General features: G+C 46.7%; 2 protein-coding genes across 3 annotated transcripts; one reads left to right on the top strand and one right to left on the bottom strand.

Annotated features, from left to right (window-relative positions):
• Positions 1 to 3,102: 3,102 nt before the first annotated feature.
• PIGT (phosphatidylinositol glycan anchor biosynthesis class T) lies at positions 3,103 to 11,955 on the top strand. Its single transcript, XM_055343837.1, has 12 exons — positions 3,103 to 3,317; positions 3,518 to 3,695; positions 6,067 to 6,194; positions 6,516 to 6,616; positions 6,782 to 6,868; positions 7,413 to 7,500; positions 7,610 to 7,707; positions 7,798 to 7,963; positions 8,282 to 8,482; positions 10,190 to 10,355; positions 10,472 to 10,555; positions 11,296 to 11,955. Exons 1-12 carry the CDS (start codon positions 3,128 to 3,130, stop codon positions 11,546 to 11,548), a joined length of 1,740 nt encoding a protein of 579 aa, XP_055199812.1. The 5' UTR covers positions 3,103 to 3,127; the 3' UTR covers positions 11,549 to 11,955.
• Positions 11,956 to 17,050: 5,095 nt separating this feature from the next.
• SPINT3 (serine peptidase inhibitor, Kunitz type 3) lies at positions 17,051 to 21,028 on the bottom strand. Of its 2 annotated transcripts, XM_055302338.1 has the most exons (3): positions 20,893 to 21,028; positions 19,010 to 19,225; positions 17,051 to 18,515 (listed from the first exon to the last, which is right to left on the bottom strand). In XM_055302338.1, the coding sequence occupies exons 1-3, from the start codon at positions 20,966 to 20,968 to the stop codon at positions 18,505 to 18,507; spliced, it is 303 nt and encodes a 100-aa protein (XP_055158313.1). In that variant the 5' UTR covers positions 20,969 to 21,028; the 3' UTR covers positions 17,051 to 18,504. The 2 variants fall into 2 exon arrangements, with proteins under 2 accessions (XP_055158313.1, XP_055158303.1); XM_055302328.1 differs by having other exon boundaries at positions 17,051 to 19,225.
• Between the last annotated feature and the right edge of the window lie 5,283 nt (positions 21,029 to 26,311).

The following is a 26,311-nucleotide window of genomic DNA, read 5'->3' as shown; positions in this document are numbered from 1 at the left end:
AGGCAGAATTGTGTGTGAGCCTGCGGGGAGCCTCCAGTTCGGCTGCTATGAGCCCCAGCCCTGCCTGGAAAAGTCTAGGGTCAGCTGAGACCCAAGACCACTTCCTGCTTGGACAATGATCTCTTCTCCTGCCAAACCACAGGGGTTTGGCCAGCCTTCAGAGCCAGCAACTCCAACTGACTGTTTCTTGAGGCCACACAGTGCCCCAGAGAGGAGAGGATGATTTGGAGCCAGCTCCAAAGCATGCAGCCCAGCTTTGTCTCCAAGCCGCAGTGTGGCTTCTTCTGTCTGCTGCACAGACTTATCACAGACTCTGGGGAGGAGGGATAAAGACAGTCTCATCCTGTAGAATCCTATGGTGTGGAGGAAATAGGAAGGATCACAACTTGGGGAAAGATTCCCTGGAAGGTGCATCCTCTAGCAGTCCCTAAAGAATGCACAGAACTTGACACTGAATAGTGTGGCAGTGTGGGGACACTCTGAACTGTGCTGTGACTTGTTTGTTCAGACATTGCTGAGCACCTACTGTATACTAGCCTCCTTGCTTAGGTAACAGGAATACTAAGGTGACCAAGAGCTCTTTCAGGAGCACATGGGGCCACAGATAACGGAAATAGAACACAGGCTGTAGCAGAAGTGCACAGAAGACTGTAACACTATAGAAGAGAAGGTAAGTCTCCTGGAGGTGGTGGGTCTTGAATGATGGGGAGAGGCAATTTCAAAAGGAGAGAAAGCATAGAATATAAAATAATCATAATGATGGCAGCTCCTCTTTTTTTTTTTTTTTGAGTTTGATGGTGTGAACTCTAGTTCTGGCTTCATGACTCACTATGATCTTAGGCAATATCTTGGTTTCTGTACCTGTTTTCTTATCTGTAAAACAAGAGATCATAGACCCTACATCAAAGAATTGTTTGAGTAAATGACAGTCAATATTATTAAACACTCACTACATTCTACGTCCTACATATACATAATTTCTAGTCTTTAATACCAACCCTGAAAATAGGCTTATCCATTTTACAGAAGAAAAGTGACACTAGGTTGTTCATGCTCCGGTGGATTAAAAGCTGGTGTGGGGATTTGTCCGACATCTAAACTCAAAGCCTCTATTCCATGTGTAGCGGGAGAAGAACACTAGATGGAAGTAGGATGAGGGCCTAATGACATAAAGATATCTTTTTGACATCCCCTTTCTGGTTGGTTGGGGTATATCTAGGCAGATCTGTCCACCATCAAATTTGGCTCTTAAGTAGAAGCATGGTTGTGAGCAAGAGACTGAGCAAAATCCTTCATGAGTGTGTCCTCATAGGGCATCCAGAAAAACCAAAGCAGGAATTTAACTTTGGAACTCCTACAACTGAGTAGTAAAAAGGCAAACAAGCCAATACAAAAGGTGGGGGGTGCAAAAAGAATTTAACAAACTCTTCACAAGAGAAAACATATGTATGGCCACAAAGCATATGAAAAGAAGCTCAACATCATTTGGGACCAGGGAAATGCAAAATAAAGCCACACACAATAAGATACCACTACATATACCATAAGGCTAAAGCTAAAGTCTGCCCCCCCCCGCCCCCGCCAAATTAAAAAAACAAATGTTGAGCAGGATGTGGATTAACCAGAACTCTCATATATTGTTGGTGCAAGTATAAAGTGATACATTTTGGAAAAAGATCTTGCAGTTACTTTAAAAGTTAAGAATTACCTAGTCTTTGACCACTCCTAAATATTCACTCAAAGGAAATAAACATACATCTACAAAATAACTCCTATGGCCACCTACTTCATAACAGCTAAAGACTTGAAAGAGTTCAGGTGTTCATCCCCAGGAGAATGGATAAACTAAGGTATATTCATATAATATGAAACCACACAGCAATAAAAAGAAACTGCTGATACACACAAGAACAGGGATGATTCTCAGAAACATTCTTCCTATGCAAGAAGTCTTACACGAGAAAATAACATACCATATGATGGTTTCACTGACATGAACTTCTAGAACAGATTCATGTATTTTGTGGAGAAAAATCAGAATAGTGGTTGCCTCTGGAAGTAGGAGGGACAGGGATTGGCTGGCAAGGGGCATTAACCAACTGGGGTTTTAAAATGCTCTATAAATCGACAGAACTTTGGGTTACACAAACTTGTGTGTGGTGTATGCTTTTTTGTCAGACTCTGTGAATATGCACTTCAGAGTTGTGCATTTCATCGTCCGTGAATTTTACACCAAAACGTAAACAAACATTAAGCTTTATTTAATGACATACATGCTGAAATATCTAGGGGAGAGGTGTACTTATGTCTGCAGTTTACCTGGAGACATCCGAGGAATTGAGGGACTTAACAGACCAGTCTGTGATAAAGCAAGTATAGTAAAATGTTAATGCAGGAAGTGATGGGGAAATAGGTGTTCATTGTAACAGGTGTTCATTCAACTTTGTTGTACGTGTGACATTTTTTTTCCCCTACTAAAGGGGCCAGTTATTTGAGGGTTTTACAGGAAAGCTCTGCACCAGGCTTAGGACTGAGCAAACGGACACACCAGAAACTGTGGGAGTGAAACCCACCAGCCCTGCCATGTGACCTCGCAAAACACGTTTTCAGTCTTTTTCCTGTTTTCCTTTTTCCAGTCTTGTTTCAATTACCACATTGGCACGGCGGCAGTCGGTCTTAAGCACTTTTTAAAAAAAGATTTTATTTATTCATTCATGAGAGACGTAGAGAGAGGCAGAGACACAGGCAGAGGGAGAAGCAGGCTCCATGCCGGGAGCCCGACGCGGGACTCGAACCCCGGACCCGGGCTCACGCCCTGAGCCGAAGGCAGACGCTCGACGGCTGAGCCACCCAGGCGTCCCTATTAAGCGCATTCTAATGCATAGGAATACCCCCAAGTGGAGAGTCCTCGGTCCGGCCCTCGGTCCTGCCATAAGCCCCCGCGCCCCCCGCGCCCCCCGCGCCCCCTCAGACCCACCAGCCCCGAAGGACCCAGGCTGGCCGCCGCTCGGGGAGCCTCGCCCCGGCTTCCCGGATGGCACCGGAAGTCATTTCTCGTGCGCTCTTCCTATTGGACGTCGGCTTTCGTGGGGGCGGGCACCACGGGCGGGCGGAAGCAGCCGCAGGCATGGCGGCGGCCTGCTTGCGGCTCGCGTTCCTCGCGCCGCTGCTCCTGGGGCTGGTGGACAGGGGCCGAGCAGAGCCCCCACGAGATACGCTGCGGGAGGAGCTCGTTATCACCCCGCTGCCTTCCGGGGACGTAGCCGCCACATTCCAGTTCCGCACTCGCTGGGATTCGGACCTGCAGCGAGAAGAAGGTCGGAGGATGCGGCATCTCCTCGGTGGCTCCTGCTGGGAGGCGGGCTGGAGGCCAGCCGTGGGCGGTGGAGGCTGGTACCTGAGAGGGGCTCTGGCCCCGGGGCTTGGAGCCCGACAAACTGGCTCTGCGGGTAAAGATGGGATAGTTATTGAGAACCCGTCCTCCAGGATCATCCCTCACCTGCTCCCCTTTTCCCAGTGTCTCATTATAGGCTATTTCCCAAGGCCCTGGGGCAGTTGATCTCCAAGTATTCTCTACGAGAGCTGCACTTGTCATTCACTCAAGGCTTCTGGAGGACTCGGTACTGGGGGCCACCCTTCCTGCAGGCCCCATCAGGTGCAGAGCTCTGGGTCTGGTTCCAAGACACCGTCACGGAGTGAGTGCCCGCCCTGGGGCCTGTTGCAGGTCACGGAGGGAATGTGGCAGTGGCCGGCGTTGTCATCCTGCCACTGCTCCTTGGGGGGGGGGGGGGAGCAGCAGTTCCAGCGACAGCGACTCCATGGGGGCATCGGAAGTGAGAAATGACATTACCACCCGGTGGCATTCCTTACATTGATGTTTTTCGCTTCCCCTAATACTTTCAGACCTGAGGTAGCACGTGCATGTATCTACAGACAGATAAATAATTTGAAGCTCATTTGGGTGTAAGACAGTAGAAGTCTGGCAAATTGGGTAATCTTTTAAAAGACATTTCACTCAGGGGCGCCTGGGTGGATCAGTGGTTGAGCATCTGCCTTCGGCTCAGGGCATGATCCCGGGGTCCTGGGATCAAGTCCCACATCAGGCTCCCCACCCACCCCCCAGCCTGCTTCTCCCTCTGCCTGTGTCTCTGCCTCTCTCTCTCTCTCTCCGTCTCACGAATACATAAATACAACCTTTTAAAAAATAAAAAGACATTCACTCATGTAATAATAATAATAATGATAATGATGATGATGGTACCATGAAGGCCAAACAAAACCTCTGTGGGCTAGAATTGGCCCACAGGATCCCAGATCTCACCATTAGAGGAATAGCTCTTGTTTGGGAGAGGGACAGGTTTAGGTACTACTGTTGTACCACAATTTCCTCTTAATCTCACTATGAGAAGTCAGTATCATAAGCATGATTTTAATTTTTATTTATTTATGATAGTCACAGAGAGAGAGAGAGAGGCAGAGACACAGGCAGAGGGAGAAGCAGGCTCCATGCACCGGGAGCCCGACGTGGGATTCGATCCCGGGTCTCCAGGATCACGCCCTGGGCCAAAGGCAGGCGCCAAACTGCTGCGCCACCCAGGGATCCCCATAAGCATGATTTTAAAGAGGGGAATGGGATAGGGAGTGGTGGAGACGGTAGCGGGCTAGAGAGCTTGAGAGGACAGCTGCCACTCACCCCTAGTGGATTGTTGCCATGTGGGAATAGAGGCTTAACTGTTGTCAGATACTCCCATTTTCAAGAGATGCCAGAAATCTGGATTTTAGTGTGGTAATTGGCAAATATGGATATCAGTAAGTAATTTCAAAATGTAAGAAATGCTATATGGGTCAGTGTTGTGCACACGAAATGAAATGTGATTATGGCTTGTGTAGGCTTACTTTATTTATTTTTTTTTTAAGATTTATTTATTCATGAGAGACACAGAGAGAGAGGCAGAGACACAGGCAGGCAGAGGGAGAAGCAGGCTCCCTGCAGGGAGCCTGATGCAGGACTCCATCCCGGATCCTGGGATCAGGCCTTGAGCTGAAGGCACTCAACCGCTAAGCCACCCAGGTATCCCTGGGTAGAGCTTTCAGGCTTAATGATTAGAGCAATTGAAAAGCTCTGAGTAGCAGGTTATCGAAAAATCCCAGGACAACACTAAGAGGCGCAGGCCCTGACTTCCAGATTTGCCTTTCTTTCTTGCCTGAACTTTGGCTCTTTTGCTTTTTTACCCCCGTCTGCCTTATTGTCACTGTCTCCCCCCAGCTCATAATTGCCTGTGATGTGGAGCTGGTGTTTAGAATTTTGGTTTTATGCTTTTTGTTATTGATATGGAGAGCAAATCTATTGTGACATTTCTCTTTCTAATTTAATTCGATGTTTTTGTAGGGTCCTAGAATGGTTGTTTTCCCTTGTTCAGTAAGCCTTTATGGATGTAGGACTTCCTACTCTGAGGGTGGAACCAGGACTTACTTGCATGCCCAGGGTGTTCGCAGGGAAGTACGTGGGTTTGCCTAGCTGGGCACACCTCATGGTGGATCAGCGGGCTAATCTCAGCCTCTGAAAATGTGGGGCACTTTACATGGTGTTGTGGGATATACCTAGGAGACCCAGACTTGTTCCATCTCCCCGGGTTGGTCACAGCCTAGCTGAGAAAAGATGCTTAGAACAAGATGCCACTACCTAGCCGTGTCCCTGGAGGGACCTCGTGAGAGGCTCAGGTAGTCAGAACCATGGCAGCACAGGAGGGAACTGTGGTTGTAGAGGGCAGGAAAGACTTTCTGGAGGAGATAGCCTCTTTGAGGGTGGGCAGAGAGTGGTGAGTAGGGCATTCCCAGGCGAGAGGAAGAGTCACCTGAGTAGTAGAGACCTGTGGGGATGCTGGGATGTCCAGAAGAGAGTGAGGAAGAAAGGGTGGGTAGGGCAAGACTCAGGAGGAGGCAGCTGAGCAGGGCAGTGGTACCATGGCAGCTCCATTAGCTGGTCAGTTTTTTGGTTCAGTAGCCAAGTGCAGGCTTGGAGGGAGGGAGCCTCATGATAGTAAGTGGGTTTTTGTCTCCATCCAGCGTGGATAGATCTTGGAAGGAGCTCAGTAATGTCCTCTCGGGGATCTTCTGTGCCTCCTTGAACTTCATCGACTCTACCAACACGGTCACTCCTACTGCCTCCTTCAAACCCCTGGGGCTGGCCAATGGTGAGATAGCCCTGTGGCCCTCTCCTTCTTCTTCTTGCCCCAACTTTTGCCTCCTTTCTCTTCAGCTTCCTCCTTCTTCAACTGGGCTGGATCCTAAATCCCCTGGGTATGCAGGCCCCAGAGGAAGGCTTCCTGAGACTGTGCTGTCTCTGCGTTGCCTTCTTCCAGGGAGAGGAGGGATCCCACCCCAAGCTGGGACTGTTAGGGTGGTGGTACTGGAGAGTTGCATGGCAGGAGGAGGGGGTTACCCCATCTCTGGAGTGTGGGTCCTGAAGAGTTGGGCCACAGGGCCCATCCCAGACAGATTTGTGTCTTGCCCAGGCACTGATCATTATTTCCTACGCTACGCGGTGCTGCCACGAGAGGTGGTCTGCACTGAGAACCTCACCCCGTGGAAGAAGCTCTTGCCCTGTAGTTCCAAGGTGAGGCCAGAGTGCTCTGGATGTGTGGGAGCTCTGGACAGTGGGGTTGGTGCGTGTTCCTTCACCACCTGACCACCAGGGTGTGTTTACTGTTCACCTCTGCCCCCTGTGCAGGTGTCCCACACTGTAGGGCACCAACCTTTCACCTCTTCCTGCTTCCTCCAGGCAGGCCTGTCTGTGCTGCTGAAGGCTGATCGCTTATTCCACACAAGCTACCACTCCCAGGCAGTGCATATTCGTCCTGTTTGCAGAGTAAGTCATGGGGAACAGGGGTGGGCGCTATCCGGGGGCTCCAAGGGAACATGCAGATAAAGTACGTAGCCTAGTGTGTCTTGCGGGCTGAGCTAGCAGCAAGTCTTAGCTGTGCTGATGATCATTTGGGGCATTGGCCACACACCAAGGAAACTGAGTGGTTGCCTGGCAAGTGTTCAGTAAATCTTTGTCATGGAGCATAGCGGTTAAGAACAATAGCTGTGCATGCAACTACCAGGTAAGTCACTCAGCCAGCTTGACCTTGAGCAAATCATTTCATTTCCCTGAGCTTGATTTCCTTGTCTGTCACATGAGAGTAATAGTAATTATCAGTTCCTATGGGTGTTGGTGGCGGTTTATCCGACTGGTACGTGTAATGCCACTGGCATAGGGTCAAGTGCTCAGTAGTGAATGGTAGTAAATTGATGAGTGGGAAGATACATGATAGACAAGGGATGGGGTCCGGGCAGGAGTCCCTGAGGCTCTGGGGGCTCGGGGTAGGGAGTGATGTGTGCTGACTGCTGCTGTCTGGCCCTCGTGGTAGAATGCACGCTGTACCAGCATCTCCTGGGAGCTGAGGCAGACCCTGTCTGTCGTATATGACGCCTTTGTCACAGGACAGGGGAAGAAAGGTAGGCTGCCTTGGCAACCCATTGGCTACTTACCATCACTGGTCCCGCCCTGTCTATGCAGACCAGGCCTAGTCCTCACCCCCACTCAACCCTCCTCTCTGCTCCTCAGACTGGTCCCTCTTCCGGATGTTCTCTCGAACCCTTACAGAGCCCTGTCCCCTGGCTTCGGAGAGCCGAGTCTATGTGGACGTCACCAGCTATAACCAGGTACCAAGGTCTCAGTCACAGTCGCCCTCCCTCCACCCAAAACCAGCCTACGCCTCTGCTCACTTCTCAGTCCTGCCCTTGTGCCACCAGGACAATGAGACATTGGAGGTTCACCCAACCCCAACCACCACGTACCAGGACATCACCCTCGGTACCCAGAAGACCTACGCTGTTTATGACTTGCTTGACACAGCTGTGATCAACAACTCCCGTAACCTCAACCTCCAGTTCAAGTGGAAGAGCCCTCCAGAGAATGGTAGGTGCGGATGGGCCGCCAGGGCACTGGGCTAAAGAGCTTTCAGTGTTACCGAGGAAAAGTGCAGACAGTCACTGGTTTGGGTTGGGAGGCGCACAGAGCTCACTGCATGTAAGTACTTAGTAAATGATAGTAATTCCATCATGCCCTGGGCTGGAAAGACAGGGATGATTCCGGGATGTAGGCTTCTGAGTTCTGATGGCAAAGTTCTTCCCTGTCTCCTCCCTCGCTGTGGGACCCTGCAAGTGGCCGGGGATGTGGGGGGTGAGCACTGACCCTTTCCTTTAGTAGCTCTTAACCATGAACTTGTCTTTGCAGAGGCCCCTCCAGTACCCTTCCTGCATGCCCAGCGATATGTGAGTGGCTACGGGCTGCAGAATGGGGAGCTGAACACGCTGCTATACAATACTCACCCATACCGCGCCTTCCCTGTGCTGGTGCTGGACACAGTGCCCTGGTACCTGCGGCTCTATGTGCACACCCTCACCATCACCTCCAAGGGCAAGGAGAACAAGCCAAGTGAGAGCTGACCCCAGGCCCCTGGCACCTCCCCGATCCCATCCTGCTCTCCCTTGACGTCCCCCAGACCTTTACTTCTCAGAGTGATTCCTCAAGTACCTCAGAAACACCATCCAGGCACAGAGACTTTGAAACGTGGAAAGGGTAGCCTCACCATGTCAGATCTGGAAGTAATTTTTTAGGCAAAAGTAATGAAACCATATAGAACTGGTGATTCTTAATAGGACTTCACAAGGGCAGCAGTTTCCTCATACTTTTTACTTCCTCGTTCCATTTCCCCGGGGCCCTGGGCATGTCCTTTTGTGTGGATTTGTAGTCCTGTAGTGGAGAATGGGTTAGCAGCAAGAAAACACTATCAGAAAGAAAATAGAGAAAACTGGAGTAGATGTTTTTTGCCTCCTTGGGCAGGGTAAAGAGACATTGTTTTAAAACTTTATTTTTTTTCTATTCCTTTTCTGAAGAGGAGCTAATGTTTACTGCATGCTTTCTGTCGGGTAGCAGGCCTAGCACCAAAGCCCTTGTTGTTTGGAGTGGAGGGAGACTTAACACAGAAGAGTTCTCAGGAGGAGGTTCTTGCACGTCCCAAACACCCAGACTTACTGTCTGTGACCACCCCTGTCATCACCTGCATTTTCAGACCTGGGGCTGTTTTACTACTATTTGTATCCCCTCCAGAATCTCTTCAAACATTTACCCCTGTATTTTGTAGGCTTTTCTGTTTTGTTTTTTAACCTTTTGCCCTGGAAAGTGTCAAGCACACACCCATGGGGAAGAGCATGACACACTCCCACGCCCCCAGCCTGCAGTGCCAGCAGCTCTGGCTCCTCCTGGCTCGTGTTTCATGTCTGCCCTTGTTTCGTTTTTCAGTTTTGTTATTTTTCTGCTAGAGTATCTTAAAACTGATCCTAGATACCAGATCTGCCTTTAAATGCTTCAGTCTACATTTCTAATACCACCTGTCCTTCTCATGCCCGTTGTCTCCAGTGGTGTTAAAAATAACACTTTAGTAGTTGGTTTATTTGAGTTAGAATCTAAACAGGGTCCTCACATAGCGTTTGCTTGATAAGCTCTCAAGTTTCTCTCTCTTCATTTTCTTAGAGCAATTTTAGGTTTAGAGAAAAACTGAGCAGAAAGCAGAGTTCCCATGTACACTCAGAGTTCCCTCTCCTGCCACTCAATTTCCTTATTATTAACATCTTGTATTGAAGTGTTTGCTCTTAAGTGTGGCTTAATCTATAACAGTTCTCACTCTTTTTTTTTTTTTTTTATATATATGCTTGTTGGAGGAGCTTGGTCATCTGTTGTGTGGAAGGTTCTGTATTCTGAATCTGTCCTTGGGCCTGTGTTTAACACGACCCCTCCCTCCTCTGCACTTCTTGTGTGTTGGCATTTAGATATAGAAACTCGCTTAGATTCAGGTTCCACATTTTAGCCAGGAAACTTCCAGGTGATTCTGTGACCTTGTTGCATCACATGAGGTGCCTGCTGTCAGGTGCCCCAGTTTGAGTGATGTGAGGATTAATTAGGTTGGACATGCCCTGGGACAGTCACCCTGGACACATCATCTCCCTTTTCCAAGACGCTGCTCCCCTCCCTGAGCCTGCCTGGCTTCTGTGATCCAGAGCTGAAGGTCTCAAGAGGCAGGGACAAGAGTACAGATCGTTGGACCCCAGCAAGGAGGTGTGGGTGACACTTACCCTTCCCCAGGTTACGTCCACTACCAGCCCGCGCAGGACCGGTTGCAGCCACACCTCCTGGAGATGCTGATTCAGCTGCCAGCCAACTCGGCCACTAAGGTCTCCATTCAGTTTGAGCGGGCGCTGCTCAAGTGGACTGAGTACACCCCGGACCCCAACCATGGCTTCTATGTGAGGTGAGCTCCCCTTACACACTGCCCCCAGCCTCCTGACCCACCCACTGGGCTGCTGGCCCCGGAGGTGAGGGTAGGGAGGAGCCACACACTCGGAATGCATATCTGCTTCTCCACAGCCCGTCTGTCCTCAGTGCCCTCGTGCCCAGCATGGTGGCAGCCAAGCCCGTGGACTGGGAGGAGAGTCCCCTCTTCAAGTCCCTGTAAGTGTGGCCTTAGCCGGTCTGCTTCGGGGTGGGCATCTACACAGGTGACCAGATTCCTGCAGGCCAGGTTAGGGATGGATGTCGCCTCTTCTAAAACAATGTACAGAGTTAACTCAATCCCAGTAGAAATCCTAGTGGTCTGGAATATTTATTCTGACCCTATGAAATGATTGTGAAGTGCTTCTAGAAAAAGAAATAGGTGAGAAGAACTATACTTAGAACCTGCCTTTACTCATTATTTCTCTTAATGAATATTTAATTGAGTCACATCAAATCGAATCAAATGCCAATTCCCTCAGAGAGCACCAGATGTATAACAGGACACAAAGCAGTCTCACCCCTGCCCTGCTCATGTTAAGAGGCTGGAGGGGAGATTCTGGTCCTAGAGTAATGGGATCGGGTGCTGGGGAGTAATCGAGTGGGTTATCCAGGAAGGCTTCTCTGAGGAGACAGCCTTGAGGCTGAGAACAGAGGCTAAGGAAGAAGCAGCCTAGCAAAGGCAGGGCCCTGTTCCCCACCCTCAGCACAAGGCAGTTCTCCTTTGATCAAGTTTATTTGTCATCTTCTGTGTTTCTGTGTCAACCTGAGATGTCTTCTGTCAAAAAGATGTCTTTTGAGGCTGAGAAGGCTTTGCAGACCTTTAGCTCTGTGTATCCAGCTCTGCCAGGAGTGGGGACAAGGTGAGATGGGGAGGAGCATCCGGTCCTGCCTCACTCACCTGTCCTTCCTGACCCCAGGTACCCGGTCTCCGATAGCTCTAGCTACTTCGTGCGCCTCTACACTGAGCCGCTGCTGGTGAACCTGCCCACACCGGACTTCAGCATGCCCTACAACGTCATCTGCCTCACATGCACAGTGGTGGCTGTGTGCTATGGTTCCTTCTACAATCTCCTTACACGAACCTTCCACATCGAGGAGCCCAGCACGGGCGGCCTGGCCAAATGGCTGGCCAACCTTATCCGGCGTGCCCGTGGTGTCCCCCCGCTGTGAGGTTTGCCCCCTTGACAGCAGGGCTGCTGTTTCTCTCTGGGAGAGGGCTTGTGGTGATCCCAAGGGCTCTTTCTGCCACTTTCTCCAGAATTGGCTTTTGAACCAAACTGCCCCAGGACAAGTCCAGGGCTTAGAGTGCGCTGTCCAATTCAGTAGCCACAAGCCAAATGCGACATTTGAATTTAAATTAAGTTAAATTAAAAATTCCTCTGCTGTCCTAGCCACACTTCAAGTGCTCAGTAACCAAAAAGTGGTTAGTGGCTACTCTACTGGACATTGCGGGCAAACTTTTTCATCGTTGCAGAAGGTTCTAGGACAGCACTGACCCTACCATGCTGAAGAACTTGTATCACTTGTGCAGTAGCTGGAACTTACTGGCAGTGGAATAAAAGGTGGCTTCCTTGGTTCTTTGCCTCCTGTCCTTGAGGCCCAGGAAGAGGGGGCTAAGGATTGTTTCCTGGGTACCTACATAAGACTTCCTACACTGCCCCCCAAAATACCCACAAACAAAGCTCCTCTGCCTCCTGCTAAAACTTCCTTCTCTCTTGCTTTCCTCATCTGTGATTCCCAGAACACCCTGGGTTTGTCTGGGAGGGTTTTTTTTTTTTTTTTTTTTTAAGATTTTATTCATTTATACATGAGAGACAGAGAGAGAGAGAGAGACAGAGAGAGGCAGGGACACAGGCAGAGGGAGAAGCAGGCTCCAGAGGGAGAAGCAGGCTCCATGCAAGGAGCTTGACGTGGGACTCGATCCTGGGACTCCAGGATCACGCCCTGGTCTGAAGGCAGGTGCCAAACCGCTGAGCCACCCAGGGATGCCCTGGGAGGGTTTATATAAGTGTATCCATGACCATGAACCATTCTTTGCCTTTCGGGCCCCGAGAACCTGTCCTCTATCACCGGGGGTAGAGCTGGAGAGGTAGAAGAGCTCTGTGTGTTGATTTTCTAACTGTGTGGTACATTGGAACCACCTGAGATGCTTGTGAAAATAATACGAATTCCTGGGGTCCAGACCCTATGAATTCAAACCATCTTGAGTTTAGCCCGCCTTGAGATTTCTATCAGGTTCTTCATGAGTTTGTGTTCTGTGTGGTCCTTAGACCTCCCACAGGCTTTGAGGCCAGGTCCAGTGGATCAAGGCCTGCCCCTGCCTACCTTCCCTTCTGGTAATATAATCCTGGATTCCTGTTCCAGGTCCTTAGGCAGATGCCCCACCCTCACCATCTTATATGTCTCTGCCCTGGCACACTGGGATTAACTGTATATGTATTTGCAGTCTGTTTGTCCCTTCACTAGCTCTCCCATCATAGTGGTTTGGCTTAGAATGCCCTCTTCCCGCAGCCACACGCTCTCCTCTACTCCCTGGTTCGTTCGTTCGTTCATTCATTCATTCATTCATTCATTTATTTATTTAAAGATTTATTTATTTATTTGAGAGAGAGAGAGAGAAAGTGAGAGCAGGGAAGAGGGAGAGAGAAACCCAAACAGACTCTGGGCTGAGTGCAGAGCCCAATATGGGCCTTGATCTCACAACCCTGAGATCACTACTCAAGCCAAAACCAAGAGTTGGCCGCCCAACCGACTGAGCCACCCAGTGCCCCTGCCTGGCTCACTTTTAAAAACAGTTGCGGGACACCTGGGTGCCTCAACCAGTTAGGTGTCTGCCTTCAGCTCTGGTTGTGATCCCAGGGTCCTGGGATCAAGCCCTATATCAGGCTCCCTGGTCAGTGGGGAGACTGCTTCTCCCTCTCCCTCTATCTGTCACTCTCCATGCTTATGCTCTCTCCTCTGTGAAATAAATAATTAAAATCTTTAAAACACACACACACACACACACACAGAGTTGCTTCCTCCAGGAAGTCTTCCCTGATATATCAGGCTGCTGTAGGTGACCCTTCCCTCTGTTTGTAGAGCTCCCTGGACTTACCTTTACAGGTTCCTTTCACCCTAGCTGTACTTGTTCTTTAACTTCCAACAAACTAAGCTCCCTGGAGGCACAGGGGCCATCTTCCATCTGGACCTGATCCAGTTCAGGACATGAAAGTGCTCAGTCAGTATGAATGGGTATAGGCTATTCTGGCCTGGGATCTGGGGCTCATGGGTAGGGATGGGAAGGGCGAGGGGAACCTAGAAGCCCCACAAGTATGAGTGCAGTCTTAAGCACGATAGTACTGGTGATGTCTGTAAAGCCAACATGGATGGGCTTGTTGGGTCGCCTCTGAGGGTTTTCCAAGAGCTCCCAGAATGTACAAGTGATGTGTGTGTAGGAAGGAGGTGATGGGCTAATCTAGACCAAGGCAAAAGCAACTTGGCCAGGCTGCTTTCACTTTGAGTTTTTCTTCAAGCAATAAATAAGCAGGGTGTAAATGAGATGAGAATGCGCGTGGGTGGATATCCGAAGCTAGTGGTCCTGGCAGCTGCATGGAATGGGATCCCTGCCATGTCAGAAGAGCATGGGGTTGTGGCCTAGCTGTGCTTTATACCCCCAGCCAGGTGAGCACCAGGAACAGCCTCTGCTACTGTGTCATATGTAACCTGTGCACAGACACCAGCATGTCTCTTGTGCTCCTCCCTGAATTCCAGATTCATTTACCCAACTGCCTACCTGCAATCTGCACTTGGGTGTCTAAAGGCATCTCAGATTTAATATCTCCAAAACCAAGCTTCCGAATACACTCCTCCACTACCCCCAACATGTGCATCTGTGGTCGGCTCATCTTCCTGGATGCCCAGGCCAAAAGACTTGGAGCCGTCCTCGATGCTTCCCTCACGTATCATGCGTGCCCTATAAACAACTCTGCCCTACCTCCAAAGTAAATCGAAAAGCCAGCTCCTTTTTCACCACCCCCACCATTGTGCTATCTATAGATGAGGTCTTCCTGGCCACACCTATTTAAATCACTGCCCCAGCTATGAGCTCCCTCCTTTGCTGTCATGTTTTCCTCTGTGGCTTTCATCACCATCAATGTGCAACGTGCCTTACTTGTTTATTAATTATTAGGCTCCATAAGGACAAGGATTTTTGTCTTTTGTAGCTGGGGTGTCTGAAACAGAGCCTGGCATGGTTTGCATTCCAGTAATTGCTGAATGAATGAATGAATGAATGTACAAATATCATGCAGTAATTTTACTGCTAAGCAAGCCAGGTCACCCAAACATCTGGGTTATGAACCAGCACCAGGACAGTCTTCCCTTGTCTCTGCATTCAGGGCCTGGGCATTTCTAGTTCTGCTCATTCAGGGTTTCTCAACTCTAAGCCTGGCCATGGCCTTTTCCAGGAGGGTTGCTGTGAGGCAGTGGTGTGTTGGGGGGAGGACCAGTGGTGCTGAAGGCCAGGTCAGTCAGGCCCCCAGGGCATTGTGAGGCATGTTTTCCCCTCACAGGGCTGGGGCTGTCTGGTGGAGCTGCACTAGGGATGGCATTGTGGGAAGAGGGGAACTTCTGCCCTCTGAGGCCTCCTCTGGGAACAGCTCAGTGAGAGAGTAAGTAGATGAAGGCGATTTGCAGAAGCAGAGTTGCCCCAGAAGAACTAGTCTCCTTTTGGATCTTCCTTCAACACCAGGGACAGTTCCTTGTGACCAACTATTACTGTCCTTCACCATTAGTCACTGCATGCCTATTAGGATATTTCTGGGACATGGCAGGGCCCATCCTCTCTGAAGGCTGGGAGACAGAGCTGGCTTGGAGGTCTGGCAGGCTTGGCAACAGCTGCCCTGGGAAGCTTTATGGCCTGCCTTGCATTTTCCGGCTTCCCTGCCTCAGCTCCTGCTCTTCCCTTTTATGCCCCCCTGACTCTGTCCCTGACCGAGAGCTCCTTCCATGAAGCCTGTTCTGACCACTCCCACTTCCTGTATGCTCATTCATTCATTTACTTACCCAACCTCTGACTGTCCTTCAGGCACTTCTATTATCCACCTGTCTACTCATTCAGCAAGTATGTGTCGGGTATCTGTCCAGTGCCCAGTACTGTTCTAGGCACTAGTGAACAAGAAAAGAAATCCCTGCTTTGTGGTGCTTACGGTTCAGCCAGGGAGACAGACAAAAAAAACTTGGCTATATTAATAAATATATAGTGTAATCCCAGGCAGTGCTATGTCCTTGAAGAAAAGGAAACCAGCAGGAACATGAAAGGGATGGTCTAGACCTCTAAGAAGGTGATGAATCATCAGGGACCCAAACAAAGTAAAGGAAAAAATCACATGAAATCTGAAGAAAGAACAAATTGCAAACATCCTGTAGCAGGAGCTTGCTTAGTGTGTTTGCAAAACAAGAAAGTCCTAATAGCTAGAGCTGGGGATGGGAGGTTGCAGGAGGGAGTTTGGACAGATTCATAGGGGCCAGGAGGAAGAGGGTCCTGTAGGCAGCGACTCCCAGCTTTATTCTACATGTGATGGGAAGCTGAGGAGTCATGGGATCGGATTTGCACTGATTTATTTGCTTATGTACTTTTTTGGACTTCTGATGCACAGAATTAGGTTAAAGTCTTCATAATAGTCTCATGATTGGTCCATGTGTAGCCCTTTTTGTGTATTACTTACATACATATGCATATATTTCCGTGCATAAGGACCTGTAAACCTACCATCCAATAGAAAAACTAGCACATTTTAGCAAAGGATTTGATGTTTAAAAGATCACTCTGGCTGCTGTGTAGAGAACAGACTGTAGGACTTAATGGACACTGGGAGGCCAGCGAGGGGGTGATAGAGTATCAGGAAGAGCAGACCGGGGTCATCGCAGCAGAGGTGGTGAAGTTGATTGACTTTGGGATAAATTCTGCAAGTAGAGCCCCAGGACTGACTATTGGATTGGGTTTATTGGGGTAGATTCCACTCACCCATACATTCAAGGATTAAGTTGCAAGTTATTGATTCATTTAGTGCTTGCTGGTAATTGCTTTGTATATGTTAAGTCCTTTACAAAAGATAGATTCCACACGGTCCCTGTCCTGCTCACACCCTAGAGGCAAAGATAAGTAAACACACTCAAAACACTTTGGAATAAGTGCTGTGATCCAGGAAACCCAGGGAAGGGTTCATTCATTTTTTTGGGAGAGAAAAGGATGGTTAATTATAACTTGCTCAGTTACTGTTCCATCTCATGACTTGATCTGAACAACTGATTAAATTTTTTAGTTGTATTTATATTTTTACTTTAAATTATCTTTAATAATCATATTTTTAAATGTATAAGTTTCAGAGCATAGACACTATTTCAAATACTAATTAAAGGCTATCCTCAATTAATCTTCCAGAGTTCAATCTCTCAGATAGTTAGGTACATGAAAGAGAATGGAGAAATTAAGGGGAAAACATGTCCTTTCATTTGAATATATATATTATATTACTATAATTTATATATATTTATATATAAATATAATATATTTATATATACATATAAAATAGATATATAAAAACATTTATATATACATATAAAATAGATATATAAAATTTATATATAAAATATATAAGTATATGTTATATATTTAATGTATAAATTTTGAATATATATTATATATTATATAATTAATATATATTTATGTATATATATAAAATTTGGGTAGGGCATACCAAGAACACAAATGACACCACCAAGGACAAAGGTCTAGTCTGGGAGTCCCAGGTTCTGGATTCTAGTATTGCTGATTGGTCCTGGGTAGCAGTTTCTCAAGGAAGGGCAAGTACCTGGACTGTGCATAGGATAGCAGGAGAGGATCATGGTGGAAGTGGCAGCGGTACTTCCAGATGCCATCCAGCATTCCAAAAACTATGTAACAACAATGGAATTTTATTTAGTCTTGAAAAGAAAGAAATCCTGACAGACTGCAACAGGGATGAACCTTGGAAATATGCTAAATGAAATAAGCCAGACACAAAAGGACAAATACTGTAGAATTCCTCTCATATAAGGTACCTAAAGCAGTTAATGCTTAGATGCAGAAGATAGAACTGCCGTGACCAGGGAAAGGGGAATGGGGAGTTGGTTCTAATGGACACAAAGTTTCAGTTTAGGAAGATGAAAGTGTTCTGGAGATGAATGGTCATGATGCTTACACCACAATGTGAGTATACTTATGGTCACTACACTACACTTAGAAATGGGTAAAATGGTGCATTTTATGCTGTATGTATTTACCACATAGCTGTATATATTTCAAAGAATATGTAAAATCTTTATTTTTCCAAGACCTCTGGGCATGGAGGGAGATTCCCACCTGGCTGACCAAGATTCCCTGAATTTCTAGCTCTTTCCACACTCTAGGTCTTGGCTTCTGCTGGACAGGAAGAGCAGAAGTAGAGCTAGTAGAGCCCCAGGCAGCAAAGAGCAGGTGGCCAGTATCTGGGGACAGATGTGCAAGGTCCCCAAATTTGCATTCAGTCTGGCTTCCATGAGGAACCCCTTCTGGTTATAGGAAACTTGTGTCCTTTGTCCTCATTCTTCTTCTTCTTCTTTTTTAAGATTTTATTTATTTGTTTTAGTGTGATAGAGAGAGAGAGAGAGAGAGAGAGAGAGAATGCCCATGAGCAGGGGAGGAGCAGAGGGAGAGAGGGAGGGAGTTAATCTCAGCAGACTCCACGCTGAGCCCAGAGCCCAATGAGGGGCTTGATCCCAGGACCCTGAGATCATGACCTAAGCCTAAACCAACAGACACTTAACTACCTGAGCCACCCAGGGACCCCCATCCTCATCCTCCTGAAGGCACAGGACAATGAGGGCCTGAGGGGTAGGGATGAAGTGAGGCAGGTTTGATCACCCTTGTGAGCTGAAGTGGCTGTGAGCAATTCATGAGGACAGCCCCAGGGTCCTCGTAAGAAGGCTACAGGCCACACCGACTTTGAATGTTTTATTGACCTAGACCTGGAGGGTGACAGGATGGGGGCCTAAGTGCAGGAAGGGAGGCCCAGCCAGCTTCCAGTCCAGGCTAGGAATGTGCAAGCATGGTCTTCAGCTGTTCTTTACCTTGTCTCTGTAATGGAGATGACAGTCAGTTTCCTTCTTGGTTGGCACATTGGTGGCCTAGGGCTGGAGCCATCAGCTGGACTCCTTACCCACCCCCTTCAGCAGCCAGCATCCCGGGGGCCTCCTCAGCTTTCTCACCTCCCACCCTGATCACTGCCACCAACACCTTCATCCCCTGTGAAGGTCACATTGCTATCTTCCCGTTGGCCAGCACCACTACTTGCATGAGAAGCTCTCACAACTCACCAATACTGCTTTCATCTTCACTATCCAAACCCCATCAACCACAGCCTTGCTACCTCCGCCCCAGCACCCCATTACCACCAGCACCGGCGCCTCTTCGTGACACATCCTGATTGTTTCCATCACCATCACCTCACCTCCCATAGTAACATCATCGCGGCGTCACCACCACCATCCTCCACCACGCTGTCTCCCTTCCCATGACCACCACCACCCAATCATGAACATCACTTCTTCTGTTTCTAAAAGAGGACTCACCAGGGGGCTTGCAGATCCTCAAACAGATCTCTGTGGTCTGAAAATTGTTGGCATTGCCCTGACAACCACCATAGATGAAGTGCTCACACTCACTGGATGTAGAGTTGTAGAAGTACCGGTAGAAGCGGCCTCTGCAGGGGCCCTTCCCTGGGGGCAGCTGGCACAGGACAGGCAGAGTTTGGGACAGCTCCTGGAAAGCCTCTTGCCTGAGATGGGCTGCAGGGGTTAGGAAGGACAGGGATTGTCACTTACGCGTCCTTTTAAAGAATTGATGTGTTTTTTGTTTTTTTTAGAAGAATGTCTTCTACACCAACACCCTGATAGGTGCTTGCCACATTTTGCATGATTTCAATGACCTAATGGGGCAGATATTACTGTCCTTCCTCCACAAATGAACAGACAGGTTCAGAGAGGTTTGGTCATCTTCCAAAAATCATAAAACCTATCAATTGAGGCCTGGAGTTTTACCTGGTTTCAATTTCAAATCCCAGGCTCTGCATGCTACAACTTCTCATAACTTGACTCAAGATATTTGGGGTAGCCTTGTTTAAAATTGCAAAGAAACATAATTTGGAAAAAATATCAATGTTCACCAACAAGGATTTGACAGGTTACATGCAGTCACTGATAAGCATAATGCTGATCTATATGCCTCAATATGGAGAGAGGTCCATAATTTTGTGGAACAAAATCAAATTTCAAAAGACAATATCTTAGAATGGTCCTGTTGATGTAAAATATACCTATAAACCCATGCAGTGATGACTAGAAGGTTGTTCACCACTATTACATGTAGTAATTTTCCAGGGTGGTGGGATTTTAAGTGATTTTTTTATTCTAATTATTCTAATTATTTTTGTATTCTAATTGGTGTAATTTAAATGGCAATGGACAAGTATTTTTTTGTAACTAGGAAAAAGGCATTTGCACTAATCTTCAGTATCCATAAGTAATGAAAAAATAAAGAAATGGACATATTTTACTGAATCACCTGTTATTTTTACTCCTTTCACATCTGGCTTTGGTTATCACATCAAGTGATTTATCCAACGTGTGTGAACACACACACACAAACACACACACCCTTACCCACTAATTGACCATGGATCCCAGTGTATCTTTTCATAGGATGCAGTATACCCTGCTTTGATATGTACATTCCCCAACAAGGATAGCATCCCTCAGACAATGAGTTCATGGGTCAACTCTGCTCCATAGTACTACTTTGTGAATCCTCAATTGATGTGATATGTTGCATATCCTAAGAAAAACCTAAACTAGAATTGGAAAGAAACCATTCTAGGAATGAAATTCAGGATCTTGCATTAGGGTAGCAATTCTCAATCTTAGTGGAACATTAAAATCCTCTTGGGGAACTTGAAAGAAATCCAACACCCAGGCTTTACTCAAGGCTAATTAAATCAGAATCTGGGAGCGTGGCACCCAGGTAGCCCCCAGATGACTCCAGAGTACAGTCCAAATTTCAGAGTCTGATCTCCTTTTTAAAGCAGTATGAAAATTCATTTGCTCTCATAAAAATCCAGGAAGTAGGATTCTGGAAAGGATTATTAGGGCTCCGTAAAATAGGGGACCACTTTTTAACTTCGTATATTCACATATTGTTTGCCCTTTTAAGACCAAAACATATATTGCTTTGTAATAAAAATTAAATTCGGTGAGGCTTGAATTCAATCAAATAGACAGCTGTGAGGTCTGGCCCCAGATAGATGAGTCCCCTTCCTGTACCTAGGCCCTGGTTTCCTCCTGAGATGGAAGTGACCAGATGGCCCTGGAGCCAGCCCCCCCCCCACCCTATGCCTACCCTTTCCCCAAACACAGGCTGTGGGTCTCAGGGATCCTCTTTTTTTAACCTCTCAGCTCACCTGAGGCCTTTTCTAGGCTGGTGATGCCCACCAGGCCGAGGAGGAAGCAGAGGGCGAGGAACAGGCTGAACTTCATGGTGCCAATAGCTGAATGTTCTAGGCTGGAGCTGGGGGACTAAAGTTACCTGCAGCTGAAGCTGAAGAGCCCTATTCCTCTGAGTTGAGGGAAGCATCTGGCTTTTCATTACTTGGAAGAGGAAGCCCCTTGCGCAAGGAGTGTGGTCACAGAGGAATTGGATGTCCACCTGGAGGCAGTGCCACTTGCCTTGGAGGGCTTCTTGGAGGCTGTTGGGCAAGTGCCCTAAGTCTGTTTCTGCAGCATCTGGATTGCTAGTCCCAGACTCATCTACTGCAGACTTGAGTTGCTGTGACCTTGGACTGGTAAGTGATGGTGGGGTCTTAGTTTCCCTACCTGTAAAACAAGTGGGCTGGACAACATGGTCACTAACAAATCAGCTTAGCTGTTTTCCATTCTATTATTACTGGTTCCCAGCCAGATCCTCCCAGCTAGTTGTCTCAACATCCCATGAGAGAAAACATAGCTCTTTGTTCATTGCTTTATTTATTTCATTTAGGAACAATGAGTTTATTGTTTTATATAAATTATCATACTTATTTTTAAAAGATCAAGCTATACTGAATAGTACAAAGAAGGAAAGTTCTCCCCAAATTCTACTATAGTCCTGTGCAACAGAAATATAATGAAATATATTACAGTATAATTTTCTAGTGCCTGCATTTAAAAAAGTAAAAAGAAAGGTAAGACTAATTAAAAAAAGATTTATTTATTTACTTTAGAGATGGAGTGAGAATGGGGGGAGAGTGGCAGAAGGAAAGAGAGTGAGAGAGAGAGAGAGAGAATCTCAAGCATACTCCCTGCTGAGCAGGGAACCTGACTTGAGGCTTCATCTCACAACCCTGAGATCATGACCTGAGCTGAAATCAAGAGTTGGACACTAAACCGACTAAACCACCCAAGTGCCCCAAGACTAGATTTAATAGTTTAATTCAATATATCAAAAATATTACCATTTCAACATATGATCAACATGTAATAAAAATTTTTAAAAAGATTTTATTTATTTATTCATGAGAGACATAGAGAGAGAGAAAGGCAGAGACACAGGCAGAGGGAGAAGCAGGCTCCATGCAGGGAGCCCGATGTGGGACTCGATCCCAGGACTCCAGGATCAGGCCCTGGGCTAGAGGGAGGCACTAAACCACTTAGCCACCTGGGCTGCCCTGCAATAAAATTTTTAATGCAATATTTTACTTTTTGGTACTAAGCCTTTGAAATCTGGTGTGTATTTCACATTTGTGGCATATCATGATTCATACCAGCCATATGTTGCATGCTCAGGAGCCACATGTGGCTAGGACTACCATATTGAACAGAGGACTTCTACCACATGAAGTAACTATTAGAGTTTGCAGGTTATTACTTTCCCAGAATTTTTGTATATTGTCTTAATACTTGAAAGACAGTTTGATGAGGTAAAAAATCCTGGGTCACACTTTCTTTTCCCAGAACCTAGGACCTGGGCAGACCTGGCTCCAATGAATTCTGCCAAAGAAGTTGCTAAGAAGTGGCCTACAAGGTTTTTTTCCCTTAGAGATTCCCTTTTTTTGTACCTGAATGCCTAAAGACTTCTTTATTTCTCTTTGAGATCCAATAACTTAACAAGTTTGTTTTGGTATCATTCTGCACTTTTTTTAAATGGGACATAGAGTGCTAAAAATCTACAGATTAAATTTTTTTTTTAATTAAAGACTTTATTTATTTGACAGAGAGAGTACAAGAGCACAAGTAGGGGGAGTGGGAGAGGAAGAAGCTGGCTCCTCACTGAGCAGGGAGCCTGATGTGGGGCTCAATCCCGGGACCCTGAGATGATGACCTGAGCCGAAGGCAGACACTTAACTGATTGAGCCACCCAGGCGCCCCTAAAAAAAAGATTTTATTTATTTATTTGAGACAGAAAGAGGGAGGGCACGAGCAGGGGGAGGAACAGAGGGAGAGGGACAAGCTGACTTTGTGCTGAGTGTGGAGCCTGATGTGGGGCTCAATCTTACTATGACTCTGAGATCACAACCTGAGTCTAAATCAAGAGTAAGAGCAGCCCTGATTGCCTAGTGGTTTGGCACCGCCTTTAGCCCTGGGTATGATCCTGGAGACCCGGGATCGAGTCCCACGTCAGGCTCCCTGCATGGAGCCTGCTTCTCCCTCTGCCTGTGTCTCTGCCTCTCTCTCTCTCTCTCTCTCTCTTTTTCTGTGTCTGTCATGAATAAATGAAATCTTAAAAAAAAAAATCAAGAGTAAGGCACTCAACTGACTGAGCCACCCAGGTGCCCCACAGATTTTTTTTTCGTAAGGAAATTTTCTTATATTATGCTTTATGAATTTTATGTCCCAATTGTTGAGTTTTATAAAGAAATGCCAATTATCAGATTATTCTTCACTTGTCCTCTAGTATTTATTAAAAGCATGTTCACTGGAGATAGACAAATTAAAACGTAAGCTTTTCCACTTACAATCTGTGCTACCTCTGCCAATCTATTTAACCTCTCTGGACTATGGTTTCTATTTGGAGAGAACAGTGGAAACTTCCTGTGTTTGGAGTTCATAAGACCATGCTCCGGTTCAATTCACAAAAGGACTCATAGGACTCAGAAGTTGTTATACTTAACTTTACAGCAAATGGACACAGATTAAAATCAAAAGGGAAAAAGCATAGGATGTGAAGAATGGAGGAAACCATTCTTCCCTCCAAGGAAGGCACAAGGTTCACTCCCCCAATCCAGTCATAGAGGATGTTTTCATTCCCTTAGCCCAACACATTTGAAGTGTTGTCCACCAGGGAAGTTCACTGAATAATGGGCGTCTTGGGTTTCTCTTGTGCTCAGTCACATGGGCATAAGACCAACTTAGCTTAGCACAGGAGTCTTGGACTTAGGGGCTAAGCACTCTGACAGCTCTAAGGTGCTTGACTCATGCCCACCAATTTTGCAGCTTTGGCTTTGGAGATTCCCATCTGCAATAAATCTCTTATTCCATGCACAAGAAGATTTCTTTAAAGTGGTAGATGCCCTAATGATTTTTTTTTCCCAAATGACTTTTAATGACTTGTGGCTACTTAGAATTTGATGCACCATTAGTCAAAGCAGTCAGAATTTCTTTTTATTAACCTAAGTCCTCCAGAGTTTATGCTGTGGACTTCACCTCAAATCTTTGTCAGTTCTCTAATGGCTGCTACTCATTGTGGACTGTCAATATAACTGTACTGTAACCTTTTCAGAATCCTGGAAATTTTCTGGGAAAAATATCTACATGTACATGTGTTATTTGGACCAGAGAGTTGCATACAAGGGAGCAGAACTCAAATCTGAGAGTCACACACCCATGGTCCTCAGCAACCATGAAAGGAAAAATGAGCCCAAAGTATTCAGTGGGTGCCTTATCTGGGTGTCTTGTTATACAACAGGCTGTTAGCAGTCAGCTTTGAATGACTTCCTCATACCAAAAACTGATTTAAAATGATTAAAGACAATTTGGTGACACAAAATAATTTTATTTAACACTTCATGAAACAGGCAGTCTTTATTCCCAAGGATCCAGAGAACTGCAAAGTGGGGCAGAAGGCAGGCAGCTTTTATAGGATAAAGAATGAGGAACAAGGAAACGAAAGAAAACAAGTAAAGAGCAAGGAAATAAGTATAGAGCCCATAGTTAGGTTGGCCTCTGGGGATTGCTGACTGGCTATACTGTGTTTCTGGTCAAGCAGAGCATTTGCAGGAACATGAAAGTTTAAGTTTAGGTTTGCTGATATGGTGCCTTGGACAGGAGTGGCTCCATCTTGGGACAAGAAATTTATTTCAATTCAGGCCTGAGCGCAGATCCAAACTTTTCAACTGGGAGTTGGGTATGATAATGATGATCATAATAGGAACCTTAAATTATTGAGCATTTACTACCCAGGGGCACAGAGCTGAGCATCTACTTTCATTAGTCTCAAATACCCTCAGAACAATCCTTAGAAATGGGAGTTAATTTTATAAACAAACCCATTTTACAGATGAGGGCACCAGGGCCCAGAAATTCTAAGTAATTTGCCAAACTCAGGTCCTCCTGCCTGTGAAATATGTAATCGAAATGATTCAGGACAAGATTCCCCAACGTGTGCCACTTTGGCATGTGGACTATTTTAAGCTAAAGGCAGCTGAAACCCTGTGGGCTCAAGAGAAAATTTTGCACTTCCCTTAACTACCTAGAAGAATCGAAATTGAGGATCTTTCCCCAAATAAGAGTTATTGACAGAGCTAAATGTTATCTGACTGACTCATGCGTATGGCAGGGCAAACATCTAATTACCAAACATCTGCCCTTCTTCTTATTGCCCTGTGACTTGACCTCCTCTCCCTGACAGCCCCAGGCTCCTATCTCATTCCTTAGCCCAGGAGGGCCTACAGACCTCATTTTACCTTTCTGTCTTTGAACCTGTCAAGTGTGTTGTGCTCCCATATGTGCAGAATTACACTTAATTCTCTCCAATTCAATTACACTTGATTTTCTGCTGTTAATCTACCTCATGTCTAATTCTTAGACCAGCCAGAAGAGTCTTTAGAGGTTAAATAGAACAATTTCCTCTCCACCACCACCTTGCTGGTGCCCTGTACTCTCAGTTCAGTTTGCTTCCAACATGAGATAGGAAATAAGGTATTTCATCTCCCAAGGGTATTTGCCACTTGTTAGTGAGTCCTTAGGATCCAATCACAACCAGACTAGAGGGTCTCTCTGTAGTATCTGGGTGGGGGCAACATTGTAACGTGGAGCCTCACTTACTTCATGCACATAGTGTTGTATGGTGCAAGTGAATTGAAATCTATTCAATTGCTTACTTCTCTGAGGGAGATGGGGTCAAGTGGACTCATTTGTTTTTGCAAAAGAAGTCAAATGACTTGTCCTGATCACATGGTGAACACTGTGACTGTTCCAAAGAAATAAGGTAGAGGTGGAGGTTGAAGCAGGGGGTTAGATTAATGGGGGAGAATTTGGGGTTCTCTGAGACATTTCTTCATGATCCTGTTTCCTCTGCCACTTTCCCAAGATGTGTGGGAAAGATAGTTTTTCTCTCAGCCTGCTCCCCTTCTCACTCTGATGAAGTCTCCTCCAGGCTTGCTACTCAACATGTGGTTCTGAGGACCATTTCAGAGTGGAGAAATTTGAGCTGGGGATACCCTGCAGCAGTGAGCCTGTAAGAAATGCAGCTTTTCCTTCTTGGCCTCACCCCAGACCTGCTGAAAGGAACCTGCATTTGAACAAGATCCCCGGGTGATTCACAGGTGTAATAAAGCTGGAGAAGGGCATTACTGAGTATTTTAACCCCTGCAGGCAGAAGCCTGGGAAGGTGAGGAGGTTATGCAA

The sequence above is a fragment of the Nyctereutes procyonoides genome, unplaced genomic scaffold (assembly GCF_905146905.1).
Source record: "Nyctereutes procyonoides isolate TBG_1078 unplaced genomic scaffold, NYPRO_anot_genome, whole genome shotgun sequence".
Taxonomy (NCBI): Eukaryota; Metazoa; Chordata; class Mammalia; order Carnivora; family Canidae; genus Nyctereutes; species Nyctereutes procyonoides.
Note: the sequence above shows the minus strand (reverse complement) of the source record. Positions and strands in the feature narration are given on the sequence as shown.